The following is a 16,968-nucleotide window of genomic DNA, read 5'->3' on the forward strand; positions in this document are numbered from 1 at the left end:
AGAAATCACTTCCTTTTGTCACTGTTTGGAGCAGGAATCCAATGCTTAGGGTGTCTGTAAGTGCATTAGCTGGGAATTCATGCTCTTCTGAAAGAGAAGGGGGCTTGTGACAGCTGTGGGGCAGAGAGAGCCCATGGGCAGGTCCTGGGATCTGTGGGGGGACTGTGAGCTGAGCTGGGAGGGCTCAGGGGAAAGGGAGAAGGGAAATGGCAGTGAAAGCCACAGGCAGCAAGGGCAGGATCAGGCAGGATTGTGCAAGGAGTCTGTTCTTGCAGAGGGGAGGAAATGGAGCACTGTGTGACCCTCAGTGTGCATGGGATGGACACAAACCCTACCTGAACTGAGTTTCCTGGTGTCTTTCAGAGCAATGGTGCAACTCAGCACCAGGTGGAATCCTTCATACGGACAAAACTGGAGTCTCTGCTAAAAGAATCCCAAATCAGGGACAAGGAGGATCCTGACAGCTTCACTGTGAGGGCCCTGCTGAAGGCAACTCACCAGAGCTTCAGTGTGAACATGAAGCAGGTACGTGGGCTGTGAGGAGGGCACAGTGCAGTGTGCTGCAGATGTTTCAGATGAGAGAGCCGGGAACTGAGGAACTGCATGCAAACTCCAGGGACATTAAATACAGAGTGAATTTTCTGTGGAGATGTGCCTGCTCTGGAACCAGTGTCACAGAACTCTTTTCTGGGAGTTACTGTGTAACTGATGGACTAGAAAGGGAGCAGTTGGGTTTTTTCCTGTTTTTTTCCTGTTCATTTATTTTTCCTTCATTACTGGTCTGCCTTTGATTTTTCCCAAATAATTGCTATTAAAAGAAGTAAAAATCTGCTAAAGATTATTTCTACTGTTACAGAGACTTCCAGCCTGAGCTCTGAGCAAATCTCTGAACCCAGGTTATTGATTTTGCTGGGCCCCCAGTGCCCATCATCGTCATGAAAGCCCAGAGTGAGTCCAGCTCAGCCCTGAGCAGGGAGTAGCTGGAGTTCACAGCACTGAAACACTCACCCAGCTGAAATGCTGGGGGAATATTCTTCAGTTTTGTTTTGCTCTTCAGAAGATGAAGGGCTGTGTGTTCCTGACAGAAGAAGTGAGATGCTGCCAGGAGTTATCCAGCTGATGTCTGGGGGCATGGCTGGGAATGTGGAACTCAGCCTGCAGGCTGCCTATGAGAAGTCCACATTTATCTGCTAGGAGATTCTTTTTCCTCTCCCTTTTCCCTTTGTGGCTGCTTTCAAGAACACTCAGATGTCTTGGTTTGTTGTTATTTGCCTGGTTTTGCTAGACTGCTTTTTCTACATGACTTGTTGTTGTCTTGAGTGCTAATGTTAGTATTTTTCTTTACAGTTAGATGATTGTAAACTGTGAAGTGTGCAAAGAAATTAGAAAAGTCCTGTAATGGGATTTTGGATTTCAATTTGTTCACAGATCAGATTTTAACTTACTTTGTCTCATTTGCAATAATTTTATTTTCCTAATAGTGAGCCAGGGTGGCATACAGGAACTTGTATGAGGTTGAAATGCCGCATTTTGGAGACTGTAGCTGATTCCTTAAAGACATTTCTGAAGGTATTGATTTATACTTTTTACTGCACTTTTTCTGCACAGAACTTGGACACAAAAGAAGGTGGAAAAAAGTCTCATGGTCGATCATTAATGGGCAACTTCAGTAAACACAAGGTGAGTGAAATAATGAGAGCTGAGGTTGCTGTTGTAGGACTGGCAGCATTCCAGAGACCCTGGCAATGTTTTACTGCTCCAGACAAGCGTGGTGGGCATGGGGGCAGCGAGGAGGGAGCCTGTGTGATTACACTTGGTGTCTTAATCTGTTCAGAAGATTGAACTGTGGAATTGCTGATTTTCTGATCAAACCTGCAGCAGCAGAGACAAATGTCTTGGCATACCTTGTTTTCCATGGAGCTAACAGTGCCTGGTTCAGTCAGGGCCCAGTTTTGCTGTGTCCCACCCTGAGCAGGGCCGTGCTGGGACTGTCCCTGCTCCCAGGGGCTGCTATGGCTGCGTGCTGGCTCTGGGCTCCTGCTCTGTGCAGATGTGTTCTGCCTCATCTCCTCCTGGTTTTCCTGTCCTGGTTATGTCTGTGCAGCTGCTGGGCTGGACTGCCTGCCCTGCTGCTCCTCAGGGGTGTCTCCGTGGCCAGGCAGGAGCTGAGAGCTCCCGTTTCACAGCTGGGCACAGAGCAGCCCCCACAAGGGACAGTGCCCACGTTTCCTTCCGTTCCATATCCTGACAAATGTGCTCCTGTCATCTGCCTCCCCTACTGCCACACTCCCACAGAGCCCTGAGCCAGGATTTACTGCCTCAGCCTGAGCTGCTGCAGCTGCCAGCTCCCTTCCTGCTGCAGCCAGAGAGCTGCAGTGCATGGCTGAGCACAGAGGCAGCTCTGCAGCCCTGTCAGTGAGAGCTGCAGTGCATGGCTGAGCACAGAGGCAGCTCTGCAGCCCAGCCAGTGAGAGCTGCAGTGCATGGCTGAGCACAGAGGCAGCTCTGCAGCCCAGCCAGTGAGAGCTGCAGTGCATGGCTGAGCACAGAGGCAGCTCTGCAGCCCTGTCAGTGGGAGCTGCAGTGGTCACTGAGCACAGAGGCAGCTCTGCAGCTCTGTCAGTGAGAGCTGCAGTGGTCACTGAGCACAGAGGCAGCTCTGCAGCCCAGCCAGTGAGAGCTGCAGTGGTCACTGAGCACAGAGGCAGCTCTGCAGCTCTGTCAGTGAGAGCTGCAGTGGTCACTGAGCACAGAGGCAGCTCTGCAGCCCTGTCAGTGAGAGCTGCAGTGGTCACTGAGCACAGAGGCAGCTCTGCAGCTCTGTCAGTGAGAGCTGCAGTGGTCACTGAGCACAGAGGCAGCTCTGCAGCCCAGCCAGTGAGAGCTGCAGTGGTCACTGAGCACAGAGGCAGCTCTGCAGCTCTGTCAGTGAGAGCTGCAGTGGTCACTGAGCACAGAGGCAGCTCTGCAGCTCTGTCAGTGAGAGCTGCAGTGGTCACTGAGCACAGAGGCAGCTCTGCAGCCCAGCCAGTGAGAGCTGCAGTGGTCACTGAGCACAGAGGCAGCTCTGCAGCCCAGCCAGTGAGAGCTGCAGTGGTCACTGAGCACAGAGGCAGCTCTGCAGCCCAGCCAGTGAGAGCTGCAGTGGTCACTGAGCACAGAGGCAGCTCTGCAGCTCTGTCAGTGAGAGCTGCAGTGCATGGCTGAGCACAGAGGCAGCTCTGCAGCCCAGCCAGTGAGAGCTGCAGTGGTCACTGAGCACAGAGGCAGCTCTGCAGCTCTGTCAGTGAGAGCTGCAGTGCATGGCTGAGCACAGAGGCAGCTCTGCAGCCCAGCCAGTGAGAGCTGCAGTGCATGGCTGAGCACAGAGGCAGCTCTGCAGCCCAGCCAGTGAGAGCTGCAGTGCATGGCTGAGCACAGAGGCAGCTCTGCAGCCCTGTCAGTGAGAGCTGCAGTGCATGGCTGAGCACAGAGGCAGCTCTGCAGCTCTGTCAGTGAGAGCTGCAGTGGTCACTGAGCACAGAGGCAGCTCTGCAGCCCAGCCAGTGAGAGCTGCAGTGCATGGCTGAGCACAGAGGCAGCTCTGCAGCCCAGCCAGTGAGAGCTGCAGTGCATGGCTGAGCACAGAGGCAGCTCTGCAGCCCAGCCAGTGAGAGCTGCAGTGCATGGCTGAGCACAGAGGCAGCTCTGCAGCCCTGTCAGTGAGAGCTGCAGTGCATGGCTGAGCACAGAGGCAGCTCTGCAGCCCTGTCAGTGAGAGCTGCAGTGCATGGCTGAGCACAGAGGCAGCTCTGCAGCCCAGCCAGTGAGAGCTGCAGTGCATGGCTGAGCACCGAGGCAGCTCTGCAGCTCTGTCAGTGAGAGCTGCAGTGCATGGCTGAGCACCGAGGCAGCTCTGCAGCCCTGTCAGTGAGAGCTGCAGTGCATGGCTGAGCACAGAGGCAGCTCTGCAGCTCTGTCAGTGAGAGCTGCAGTGGTCACTGAGCACAGAGGCAGCTCTGCAGCCCAGCCAGCCCCTGTCCCACCAGCAGCCTCTGCCCCAGCCCTCCAGACTCTGCTCTCCATGGTGAGGGCTGCACCGAGCTTGGGGACTGAGAATATGAGCGGTTTTTTGTGATTAAGAGACATTTCAAAGAACTTAATCAGCCAGCAGTCCATCTGCCCTGAAGCCAGCTAGGAGCCATCAACATTCCCCAAGCAGACAGTACCAGGGCTCATGTTTACCCTTCAGTTCCAAGCTTGCATCAGTTACAGTGCTCGTGTTCCCTTCAGCACCTTCAGCTCAGTGCATGTTCCCCCCTCATGGGCACCTGAGAGTGGGCACTGCTCCTGGCACCCTGTGCTTGCTGCTGGCCACACAAATGCTGGGTTTGACATGTCACAGGCAAATGTCAGCCACTGGAATCTGCTGAGGGCTGAAAGCCTGTCAATAATTTAATTACTTCAGCTAGTTATCCTAATGGATATAGCAGGTTTGGAAAGCCTGTTCATTTCATCTCTGGTGAAAATAAATAAGAGTATATATAGATTTTTTTAGAAAATAGTGATTGTGTTGTAGACTGAGGCAACAGAGACATCCTGTAACTGCTCCCTGATGCCTTTCCAGCTGAAGGGATGCCTGGGAAGACTGGTTACTATTGATCTTTTTGCAGATACAGAATTATCCACCCAACAATATTGACACATGACATTTTCAGCCAGCTCTTGTGCCAAATGAACAAACACTTTAAAAACTACTGATGAGGTACAAAGACACTAAAGCTGGCAATTCCTGAAAGTTAACTGTGTGGAACATGCTCAGTGCAGACCTTCAGACTCCAAAGTGAACCATGCAAATTATTTCCAATACAGTCAGCTTCATGTCAGCACCAAACACAGCAAACTGAATTATGTCCAATAGGGTGTAGGACAAGAGAAGGAAAGAAATCTGTGCTCAGTGAGCTCTGTGCAAAAGGATAAGGAGCTCTCAGTTATATTAATTACTTCTTGACGAGAAGGGGATTAAGTAACTCTCACTTGAAGCTGTTTAGCATTACAAAAGATGTAATGTTGAAATCGGAAACTGTTAAATCATAGGTGCTTATGAAAAAAGGGGATTTTGAGGTTTTAATCTTTTTATCCTAGCTATTTTCTTTATAGTGTAATAATTTAGAATCACTTGAATATTTGTATGTGGCTCAAAATGGAGCAGGAAGATGATGTTTGAACATTTTGCCCTTACTCTGTTCACACCTTCACTAATGAATGCTTTTAATTTTCTAAACTGGGGAGGGGCACAGGTGGGCATAAGCAGTGCTCTGTATATTTAGACCCTGCTGTGTGTTGCTGTTATTTAAACAGGACACAACCCACTGGGATTCCAGTAGGAGTCCTGCAGGAGCAGTGCCCTGCAGTCAGGGGAGCAGCGTTGTCCTCTGGTGTTGGGAGGGAGCAGGGCAGGGGCAGAGCACAGAGCGGCCTGTGCTGGACAGACCATGGCAGAAATGAGCCCTGAGGCCTGGCTGGGCTGGCAGCACCCAGGAATGAGCCCTGAGGCCTGGCAGAACACAGAAACGACCCCTGAGGCCTGGCTGGGCTGGCAGCACCCAGAAATGAGGCCTGGCTGGGCTGGCAGCACCCAGAAATGAGCCCCGAGGACTGACAGCACCCAGAAATGAGCCCTGAGGCCTGGCAGAACACAGAAACGACCCCTGAGGCCTGGCTGGGCTGGCAGCACCCAGAAATGAGGCCTGGCTGGGCTGGCAGCACCCAGAAATGAGCCCTGAGGCCTGGCAGAACACAGAAACGACCCCTGAGGCCTGGCTGGGCTGGCAACACCCAGAAATGAGGCCTGGCTGGGCTGGCAGCACCCAGGAATGAGCCCTGAGGCCTGGCAGAACACAGAAATGACCTCTGAGGCCTGGCTGGGCTGTCAGCACACAGAAACGACCCCTGAGGCCTGGCAGCACCCAGAGCTGCTCCTGCCCACAGCTGGAATCCCTGCCATGGGTGCTCTGCGCTGCTTTTTCTTCTCCACAGCAGGGAAGCTCTGCCGGCCCAGCCCCAGGGGTCACTTTAATCCCCAGGGCTGCAGAGCCCAGCTCAGCCTCCTGCCCAGCCCCAGCCCCAGTAACAGGAGCCCCTGTTACAGTGACTGACCCTGCCTGGCTCTTTCCCCACAGAGAGCTGCCAAGGCAGCAGCCAAAGCCCACAGTGCCTCGGACGATGAGGACGGCCAGCAGCACCCTCCGGGCAAGGAGCTGGGGCAGCCCCACAGGTGAGCTGCAGCCCCTCGGGTGAGGCCAGGGCTGCTCTGTGCCATCAGCATGTAGGCTGTGCCAGAGCAGGTCCTGTGTGTGTGTGTGTCACGTGTGATGTGTCTGCCACACGTGACAGCTGTCAGCTGGGTTTGCTGTGAGCCCGGTGTTGTGGCTGTGTCACCTGTCACAGGCTGCAAGCAGCAATTAACTGCACAGAGGTGTGACAGTGCCAGTGCCCATGGAAAGGTGCCAGGCCCTATTTCACCTGCTGCAAACAGAGCAAACTGTGCAGGTTACAGAACGCGCATCACAGCTCAGGCAACTTTATTGCATCTGAGAATGGGAAAAAAAGCAATCAGAAAAGTGCCACTGAGAATGTGTCTGCTCTCACTGAAATGCTCCTTGGCTTCGTCTAGAACAGCCATGGTGCAGCTATTCCATTATATTTTAAATGAAAAATTTTGTTTGTGGATGGGCTGTGGAGGTAGAGGGGAGCAGTCATCCCAGAACCCTCTGCAAGGAAGTGTGCCTCACAGGGTCCCCTGCTCACAATTCTTCATTTCCTTGTTGTTGGAAAGAACAGAAAGGGGGATTGGAATACACTTCAGCCCTGCAAGTGCCCGTTTCTGTTTGCTTTCACCCAGCAGGCTGGCCCGCCGCAGGAAGACAGTGAAGCTGTGCCGGGCCCTGTCGGACCTGGTGGTGTACACCAACTCCGTGGCAGCCCAGGACATCGTGGATGATGGTACGGGGTGGCACAGGGCTGGCACCTGGCTGGCATGTCCCTGTCACTGTGAAAGGAGGAGCTGAGTGCTGCTGTTAGGGTGGCACAGGGCTGGCATGTCCCTGTCACTGTGAAAGGAGGAGCTGAGTGCTGCTGTTAGGGTGGCACAGGGCTGGCATGTGTACCCTGTCACTGGGAGAGGAGGGGCTGAGTGCTGCTGTTAGGGTGGCACAGGGCTGGCATGTCCCTGTCACTGTGAAAGGAGGAGCTGAGTGCTGCTGTTAGGGTGGCACAGGGCTGGCATGTGTACCCTGTCACTGGGAGAGGAGGGGCTGAGTGCTGCTGTTAGGGTGGCACAGGGCTGGCATGTGTACCCTGTCACTGGGAGAGGAGGGGCTGAGTGCTGCTGTTAGGGTGGCACAGGGCTGGCATGTCCCCTGTCACTGGGAGAGGAGGGGCTGAGTGCTGCTGTTAGGGTGGCACAGGGCTGGCACCTGGCTGGCATGTCCCTGTCACTGTGAAAGGAGGAGCTGAGTGCTGCTGTTAGGGTGGCACCAGGGCAAACCAGAGCCCAGCAGGGCACTCCCTCCCTGGCAGTGACTCCTCTGGCCCTGCTGCCAGCAGAGGATTTTGCTACAGGTTCCCTAGAGCTGCCAAGCTCCCACTTGGCTTTCCTTTCAAGTGTGCAGACTTGAGGGGAGAGCAACAGACCCTCCTGGAAGGGGGAGAGGGGGAGCTGGTGCCCATCAGTTACCCAGGGTGCATGGTTTGTGAAGGACAAGACAATCTGTCCTGGAACACTGGACTCAATCTCACGTTGCCCTTGATGAATAGCCAGGTAATGAGGTCTGGGCTCAGGCCCGTGCCCTGGACTGTTTGTCACCTGTCTGTTGGTTGTGCCATGGCACACAGGCTCCACAGGGAACGTGCTGTCGTTCAGTGAGACCAGAGCCCACCAGGCAGTGCAGCAGAAGGCTGAGCAGTTCATGCTTTACAACCAGAGGCAGCTGACCCGGGTCTATCCCTCAGCCTACCGGATCGACTCCAGCAACTTCAACCCTGTTCCCTACTGGAATGTGGGCTGCCAGTTAGGTAGGAGCTGTGTGAAAGACTTCCTTCCCTTTTGGTGTCTGTGTGCCTAATAATATTATCTTTATTAATGGCACCCCACTTTTCCCTTTCAGTGGCCCTAAACTACCAGTCTGAGGGACGTGTGATGCAGTTAAATGAAGCAAAATTCAGGGTAAATGGCAACTGTGGTTATGTCCTCAAACCTCAGCAGATGTGCAAAGGTAAGGTTCAGTGCAGTTATCACTGTAGCTGCCAGGCCTTTCACAAAGTGTCCTTCACAGGGAAGACACAAGAAAGGAAAATGCAAACAAATCTAAAATCTTTCATATTTCCATGCACTCACAGCTCTTAGACTTGTATCAGTGTGCAATCTCTTACTGTGATCATATATCTATATATCTATATCTATATATATATATATGTATGTATTTCGAGGTCTTTGCCTTATTAACATGAGTTAAAAAGAAGAAAAAGGGGTCCTAGGATGACCAGCTGCAGGAAAGTAGAGGAAGCTCTGCAGTGGCCCAGGGGCAAGTATCCAGGGCTTGGTCTAGCTCTGCCTTGGAATCACAAAACCAAGGGTCTTGTCTCAGAAAAGGTTGTAAAAAAAAGAAAGAGAATTTTAAAATTACTGAGCAGCTGCTCCATACTCATAGTTTGTCATTTCTGACTGAATTAGTCTGTCTGTGTGTTTTGGGGGGAGATATTTATTATGTGTATCTTTTCCCTTACAATCTCATTCTTGCCATCTTTCAGGCACGTTCAACCCCTACTCTGCTGATCCACTTCCTGCCAGTCCTAAGAAGCAGCTGATTCTGAAGATCATCAGTGGGCAGCAGCTCCCCAAGCCCCCTGACTCAATGCTGGGGGACAGAGGAGAGGTGAGATGCTCTGGTGCATGCCAGGGGAGCTCGGCAGTGACAGGCAGTGTGGGACTCAAGCCTTCTCCTTATTCAAATACACCAGTAAATTTCACATCTTGTCAAACTTTTGGTCACAATATACTACACTTCCCCCAGCCTGTATCCTACTTGTGATGTTTAAGAAGTGATTTGTTTTGTATTTTAAAGGGTGACTTTTATGAAGATTAGTAATAGCTGTCCATAGCTCTTGATGCAAATCATACATCAACATGTACTCCATGGAACCAATTCCCATGATAGTGCTGCTTGAAAATTCATGTCAATCAAAGGAGTTTGAATTCTCATATGAATTTAAATCAACTCTCCCCATTAATTTTTAAAAAAATCACCTTCATTTGTATGGCTGGCTTGCTTTTAAAATCTTGTGTTTTTGAAAAACAGATCATAGATCCCTTTGTTGAGGTGGAGATTATTGGGTTACCTGTTGACTGCTGTAAAGATCAGACCAGAGTGGTGGATGACAATGGTAAGATAATCTAAGAGATTTCTTTTTCTTAGAGTAAAATATTAAATAAGTGTAAATGAATTAGTGTCTGTTATTGCTTTCTAAATTGCAAAGCATCTTATCTGATGAAATCAAATTATTGTATTTTAACAAATTATTTCTGCTTCCCAGACAGAATTTCTGGTGTGGAGACAAACAAGTTAGAGGTGAAGGGCAGGAGTTGTCTCCCACATTGTCTTTTAACTGAATTGTTCTTAGATCTCCTTTATGCAGAAGCTCAAATCTCTCTGTATCTATATCTGTATCTATCTCAGGGCTTGCCTGGGCATCTCCCAGGCAGACCCATTTTGTTTTCAAAGCAATCCTAGAGGCAGATGTGTCACAGCTAATGACTGGCATGATGGAACTGTCATTGCTGCTGCTGTGTCCCTGTGCCCTGTGCTCCTGGAACTGAGGCAGGCACTCGCTCTGTTTGCCCTGCAGGGTTCAATCCTGTGTGGGAGGAGACCCTCACCTTCACCATCCACATGCCCGAGATGGCCCTGGTGCGGTTCCTGGTCTGGGACCACGACCCCATCGGGAGGGACTTTGTGGGCCAGAGAACTGTGGCCTTCAGCAGCCTCGTGCCTGGTGAGTCCCCCTGCTCTCCTGGGTGTGCAAATCCTCCCTCAAACCCAAGGAGGACGTTAGCAGCACGAGATGATAGATTTTATAAACCTTTATCTCTGTGACTTCATGTGAAACTTGGACAACTCTTCTGTTCTCTTAGGGTGCTTTATGCACCATCCCAAAAAGGAGTTTGGTTGTCTGTGCTTTTGGAAATTACTGCTGGTGTGTTTTTTATAACTTGGAGGCAATTTGTGCTGGGGATCAGAAAACCTGTGAGGACCCCAGAGAAGTTTACTGAAGGCACCAGGTGGCTTCCTGTGTGTACATCACTTTTATAGGCAGTCATTGCTAGCTGGGCATAAAATGCAAACTGCTGGTTCTTGGTGGAGGTTTGTGTGGAAATATTCCTATTTCTGTTTCCCCAGGCTATCGCCATGTGTACTTAGAAGGACTGACAGAAGCTTCCATATTTGTTCATATAATCATTAATGAGACCTATGGAAAGGTAGGTACAGCTGGAAATTTACATCTTCTAATAAAAACGGATTTAAATGTAGCCCAGAACCTCCCAGGATTTGTGCTGGAGTGCCCAGGAGGCTCAGAGTGTGTGGGGTTTCCCTGCAGGAGATCAGCGAGGAAAGGTCACCATACCATGACTCCACTCTTGGTGTGCACATGCTTGCAGATGTTGTTACTGTTAGCACCTAACAATGATCTTGTCTAGGTACAGGAGGTACATTTCTTCAGTGTACTACACTGATCTTATTTTGCAAGTAGATCCTGAGAACTGTAGCTGCACCAGATCACAATATTTGACAAGCTATTTTTAGCAGCTAATTAAATTAATTTAAATTAACCTAATTTACTTTTAGGTTTTAGTGCATAGATCTTGCTTTTCTGCAAGTTTGCTAATTTTAGAATGATTTTAAAGTGAAAGTGAAAGCACAGTGCTTTTTCTGTGTTTTCAGCTGCCCTTCCTTAACTGTTTCCATCTGGAGATAAGCAGCACAAAGAAATTAAGGCCATGGTCAGCAGAAGGATAAAGTAAAATAGCACCTTAGCAGTGATTTAAGAAACAAAGATAAACACAAAACCCTGACCTTTGTGAGATTTGAGGTTGCAGAGGACACAGCCCTCAGTCTTTGTGCCTTCTGAGAGGATGCAGAGAATGTCATGACAAACATGAACCCAAAGTTGTGCAGCACCCACAGAAAGCTCAGGGGAACAGAGAGACAGCAGAGAGAAGGGCCCAGGGCTGAGGTTTGCTCTTGTCCAGATCCTCTCCCAGCTCCACTTCCCTTCTCCTCCCTGATCCCCTCGGATCACGGGATGGGATCTCGTGCACATCTGGGCAGATCTGGCAGATCACATCCCTTGGAAATGGTTGGCACAGGCCTGTTTGGCTGCTGCCTTTTCAAGAACAAATCTGCTCAAGAAAACTCCAGAGGGAGGGCAAGGGGAGCAGGAGGGGATACCCGCTGGGATTCCCTCTCCGTCCCTGAGTCTGTTCCCCTGATGCTGCTCTGAATCAATGATGGCTGCACTGCTGTTTCTCATAGGCTGACTGAGGAGATTTGCTCAGTTCCTGGGGGACACATATTCAACTCAGAAATAGCTTTAAATGGTTTGCTGTAGAGTGGTTGTTTACAGCTGATGTACTGTTACCTTATTTGCTTGTGTGGCAGTCTTGAAAACATTAGCCAAATGGATTTGCATTTCTTTTTGCCTTTCAGTGGAGCCCTTTAATCCTCAATCCCAGTTACACAATAATGCACTTTCTAGGAGCCACCAAGGTAGAGCTCATTGAGCATGCACTTTGCACTTGCTGGGCACAGACTTTCCAGTGGTTCCCAATCGCATGATCTGCAACTGCCAAACTGGAACCATTCTCCATGCAGGCTCTGAAACATCTGAATATTGCTTTGATGAAACCCATGCATAGAAAACTCCACGTTCATGTGCAGCCTGTCACTGCCGAGCACTTCCTAGAGCCTTGTCAGGTCCCATTAGGAGGCTGAGCAAAGCTCTCTGGTAACTGTGGCAGGCTGCCATCCTCATGAGGAGAAAGGCAGGCATGCATGAATCCATGGAGACCTGTGCTGGAGCTCCTTGCTCAGAGTAGCTGTGAGTGGCTTGGTGTGGATTTTTGCTTTGCTGCGTTTTGAACTTTGCCGTCATCGCTCATCAGCGCTGTGAGAGCAGCTCTCTGCCCCGTGAGCGGGCGTGAGCTCAGGCAGGCTGTGCTTTGTGTCCCTGCAGAGCAAGCAGCTGATGGGGCTCCGAGGGCTGTTCTCCAAGGCGCCCAAGGCGGGCACGGCCGAGCCCGGCGGGCACCACGCGCGCAAGCGCTCCATCGGCGAGCGCATCCTGCGGCGCACGGCCAGCGCCCCGGCCAAGGGCAGGAAGAAGAGCAAGATGGGCTTCCTGGAGGCTGCTGAGATGAAGGACAGCGCCTCGGAGCCGGCAGACCTGAAGGACAAGGACGGGGTGCTGCGGCGGCCGAGCCGCCCCTCGCAGGCGCGCCCCGCCTCCATGCCCGTGGACAGGTTCCTCATGGTGGAGCTGCCCTGCCCCGCACAGGACACTGCCCAGGAGGCCGAGGGACAGGACAACACATCTGGTAAGGTGCTTCCAAAATTACCTCTGGTGAATGGTCAGGGCTCCCCTCGCCTCTTCCAACAGTACCTGATTTCTAGCAATCATTAAAACCGGTATCTATTGCACCGAGTTTACTTCTATAATCCCTGCTTCATTAAATCTCCAAAGGAGTGAGTCACAGAGCTCAAATCTGGCATAGAAAGACAAGAGGATTTGTGGAGAAAACACCCAATATGTGTTTTTCGAGGAATTCAAACCCTTGCCCTTGTGAATGCTGCCTGCTGGTAGAAGATCCAAACAAAATCCTTGTACTGTAACACTTTGCAGTAGCCACATGTATAAACCAGTCTGGAGTCCATCTACTCGATGCTTTTGACTCAGCTTGAAGCATGCATCTTGTTTTCAAGTGTTGTGTGTTTTAACAGAGCTGTTTTGTTCTGTCTTTATTGCCACGCTTCTTTATAGTACAAATGTGACTAGGAACACAGCTGAAGGTAATGCCACGTGCAAGCTATGATGTGGTACCTCATTAACATTACTTACAACAAATATTACATCACCTGCTTGATGTAATAGACATTCCAAGGAAATTTCAATGAAGTGCCTGCGGTTGTATTTTTCCATTTATTCATGTCACTCAGATAATTTGTACTAAACCTGCACAACCTCATGATTAAGTTCTGTCACAACTGTACCTAGTTTTGAGTTCTCCATTTGTCTGTCTAAGGACAAAATAGCTGTTGATAGACAGAGCAGAGTCTTTAATGCCACTAATATGTTTCTTGTTTAATTTAGCCAACAGTGATGACAATACAAATGAGAAGGAAACAAGCTTGAAAGAATTGGGTTCTCCACGTTCGGAGCAAAAGTCAAATGCTTCACATTTAGCATCTCAGTTCAAGAAGGAGAATGACCAGAGGGATTCTACAGCTGACTGTTTAGTACCACCTCCACAGGAGCAACCTGAACATTTGGTTTTTGCAAATGGTGTAGCTCAAGCAAATCATCTTGTGGATTACCAGGAGAATAATCTTTCTGATGGAACTGTCCCCCTAACGCAAGACTCTGACTCTGAACTTCCCACAGAAAAATTACACCACAGAAACTGTGCAGACAGTAAAAAGGAAGATGACACAAAAGGATCTAAGGAAGGGAAGATCAGTCTCATGGGGACTTCTGTTTCTCAGAGCGCAGAGGTGGGGAATCACAAATGTGAGACGAAGAAAAGCACTGCAGCACCTCTTTCCCCTTCTTCTGCCGAGTGCTCTGAGAGCCCTGACTGTCCCTCCACGGCGGCCCTGCAGGACAGTGACATTTCTCACCTCATTGATGAAGTCTCTCTCTCGACTGAGAGCGAGCTGGACAGCGCTGTGTCCACTCTCATCGGGCAGCTCGATGGCACAGATGACCAAACTCCCCTTTCCCCTGTCTCCAGCCCCCATGGCAGCACCAACCAGACCCCCAGGGTGGGGAATGCAGTCCCACACGTGTTTGCGGCAGACCTGAGCAGCCCCTGTAGGCACAACTTCACTCCCACAAAATCCTCTTTATTCTCCACTCTGGACGCAGCCATGTTCTCCAGCCTAGAGGATGCAGAGTATTCCACATACACAGTTCTCCACGAGGCATCTCCACCTTCTGAATGTAAGAGCCACAGGGCACTAGTTTGCAAGAAAAGATTAAATAATCTAGAAGGTAACTTGCCCAGCTCTTCTTGCTCTTCATCCCTCTCTTTGCTAAACGCAAATCCCAAAAGGAACTGTGCTACAAGATCTGGACCAAGCTGGGAAGCCCCCGAGCCTGCCAGCTCCTTTGGGTCCAACAGCCTCATCTTTGAGGAGCCGCTGGGGCGCCCTGTCCCTGGGGAGCACTCGGCCAGCAGCAGCCTGCTGGAGCTGGATGGGGACTGCCAGGAGCTCCTGGTGACCGCCCGTGAGTACCGACGCGAGGACATGAGCCAGCTGGCCTCGCCCGTGAGCCTCAGGCAGAGGCAGGAGCCCGGGCACGGCGGGGACAGGACCGCTGGGAGCAGCTCCATCGGTGGGGACAGGAGCTCAGGGAGCAGCTCCATCGGTGGGGACAGGACCTCGGGGAGCAGCTCCACCGGCGGTGACAGGAGCTCAGGGAGCAGCTCCACCGGCGGGGACAGGACCGCTGGGAGCAGCTCCACCGGGCACGGCGGTGACAGGACCTCGGGGAGCAGCTCCACCGCTGCGCCCTGTGCCGCTGCCCGGCCCTGCTCCAGGACCTGCGGGGCTGCAGGGAGCCAGCCGGCTGTCCCCGCGTGTGAGAGCGCTGGGGTTCCGTGGCAGCAGCCCTCGGAGAAGCACAGGGCTGCCGTGTGCGCCCCCCAGGCCGGCTCAGCCTTTCCCCTGTGCCCCGGCGCTCTGCCGTTCCCCGCACACCCGGCCATCCAGCAGAGCAGCCCCTGCAAGTCCAAGAGCCTGGGAGACCTGACCTCGGAGGACATCTCTTGCAACTTCGAGAGTAAGTATCAGTACATCAGCAGGAGCTTCATCTCCTCGGGCCTGAGGGACGGGAAGCTGGCCGCCATGCAGGGCGTGAGGCCGCACTCGACGGACGCGCTGACGGAGCAGCTGCGGAGGCTGCTGTCCCCGGAGCAGGAGGACGGCCGGGAGCCGCCGTGCCCCAGGCAGCCGGACGAGGACTGCCCGCGGGCCCTGGTGAGGAAGCTGTCGTCCCGCAGCCAGAGCCGGGTGCGGAACATCGCCAGCCGCGCCCGGGAGCGGCAGGAGGCGGCGGGCAAGCCGCGGCCGTGCGGGGGCGGCGCCGTGCCCGGGGTGGTGCTGCGGAGCAAGGCCCCGGGGCCGCCGCTGGCCGCCAACCGGCACTCCACGGGCTCCTGCATCGGCCGCTACCTGCGCGGCTGCCCCGGCGAGCGGCGCGGCGTGCCCGAGGGAGCCTGCTCTGCTCTGCGGCAGCTCGGCTGCGGGGAGCTGCCGTTCGCCTGCGGGGAGCTGCGGCAGCACGGCTGCGGGGAGCTGCCGCTGCCTCCCGGCGCCCAGGAGCAGCCCGAGATCTATTTCCTGCTCCGGCTCTAGGCACGGCCCGGCGCGGCCTGCTGCTCTGCAGCGCACAGGAGCTGCTTGGAGCTTACAGCGTATTTCAAATAAGCAGTTTCATGCCAGTAAGTCAGGGGTGGTTTAACGAGCCCCTTCCTGCCAGGGCTGAGGGAGGCAGGAGCTGCCCTCCATCCTTAGGGGTGCTGCTGATGGAGCCCGTGTGCATTTGTAGCATTCTGTGTCCGTAATGCCGTGCTCCAAAGCCTGACATTGCACTGAAGGCAATACTGGTTTCCTTGTGTCTTGTCCTCCTGCTTGGAAAAACACTTTTGGCCTTTTGTGAGGATTCTCCAAAGCACTGTGGTGTCTGGAATGCTGGACTGGGGCTTGTTCTGCCCAACAGGCAGCAACCCTTCATTAGCATCACTTGTTCTGAATTGTTACTATAAATTTTACGTGTTTTCATGTATGAACTGTGAGTCTGCAGCAAATGGTTTGTAGAATTAGGGTTAGTCCAGATATGTGAGTCCTGTGTAGATTTGTCTTCTGCCCTCTCTACAAAGTGTGACAACAGTTGTCTTCCTTTTTGGTTACTGTGTTGATTTGGGACAGAGTGGAATGTGCGAGTAATTATACTTTTATGAATGAAAACACTTTATTTCTGCTTATTTTGTTTTGTATTTTTTGCTGTTGGTTGTGTGAGTAGCTTTGGTACAGTAGATCCATTTTCTGTATATTTGTAATTTTATTGCTGAATTGTCGACAGTCAGTGGAATATTTAAGCTGACATGGTAGAGTGACTATTTTGACTGTTCACCTTTTTCTATGAAGGCTGAAAGTGAATTGGGTGAAGGAATCTCAGACACTCAAAGCTTCCCTGTAGGGAACAACATAGCTTTATTTTGGTTGGAAGATACTCTATGCCTTTGCTGTAAGTTTTTCTGATATGTCAAAGACGTACCTTTTACCTCTTTCTTTTGTAATGCAGAGTATTATTATTCTTGAAAACGTCATTAAAATAGATTTTTAAGCACTTGGTTACATGTTTTCTGAAAAAACATCTATCCAAATAGATTGGAGCTGAATCCAGCAGCAGTTAGTGGCTGCACACATCTGTCTTGGCAGGAGATGCAAGGAGGGATCCTTCATTTCACAGGGTGGTGGTTCTTGGCTGGAGGTGGCAGCTGAGCTCTGGTCTCCTTTCTGGGTCAGGAGCCACACTTGAGTTTGTCTGACTGTCCCACTCAGGCTCTAACACAGCACAGTGACTGTGGTACCACTTGGGACAGAACAGGGGATTTTCTAAACAAAAAGCATTTTTCCATGGAGGACCAGA

The 16,968-nt window shown here is 51.7% G+C and overlaps 1 protein-coding gene across 1 annotated transcript in view; it reads left to right on the forward strand.

Annotated features, from left to right (window-relative positions):
* Positions 1-15,725, forward strand: part of PLCH1 (phospholipase C eta 1) — a 47,126-nt gene extending 31,401 nt beyond the window's left edge. Inside the window, exons 11-24 of the mRNA XM_054282912.1 lie at positions 364-525; positions 1,609-1,680; positions 6,162-6,256; positions 6,887-6,984; positions 7,876-8,055; positions 8,148-8,255; positions 8,791-8,915; positions 9,339-9,423; positions 9,886-10,032; positions 10,437-10,516; positions 11,745-11,804; positions 12,271-12,631; positions 13,405-14,611; positions 14,774-15,725. Coding sequence (XP_054138887.1) covers positions 364-525; positions 1,609-1,680; positions 6,162-6,256; positions 6,887-6,984; positions 7,876-8,055; positions 8,148-8,255; positions 8,791-8,915; positions 9,339-9,423; positions 9,886-10,032; positions 10,437-10,516; positions 11,745-11,804; positions 12,271-12,631; positions 13,405-14,611; positions 14,774-15,671 — 3,678 coding nt within the window. The 3' untranslated portion in view covers positions 15,672-15,725. The remainder of the gene's footprint in view (positions 1-363; positions 526-1,608; positions 1,681-6,161; positions 6,257-6,886; positions 6,985-7,875; positions 8,056-8,147; positions 8,256-8,790; positions 8,916-9,338; positions 9,424-9,885; positions 10,033-10,436; positions 10,517-11,744; positions 11,805-12,270; positions 12,632-13,404; positions 14,612-14,773) is intronic.
* The last annotated feature ends 1,243 nt before the right edge of the window (positions 15,726-16,968 follow it).

The sequence above is a fragment of the Melozone crissalis genome, unplaced genomic scaffold (assembly GCF_028551555.1).
Source record: "Melozone crissalis strain CALT ecotype California unplaced genomic scaffold, PUWL_Pcris_2 ptg000034l_1, whole genome shotgun sequence".
Classification (NCBI taxonomy): domain Eukaryota; kingdom Metazoa; phylum Chordata; class Aves; order Passeriformes; family Passerellidae; genus Melozone; species Melozone crissalis.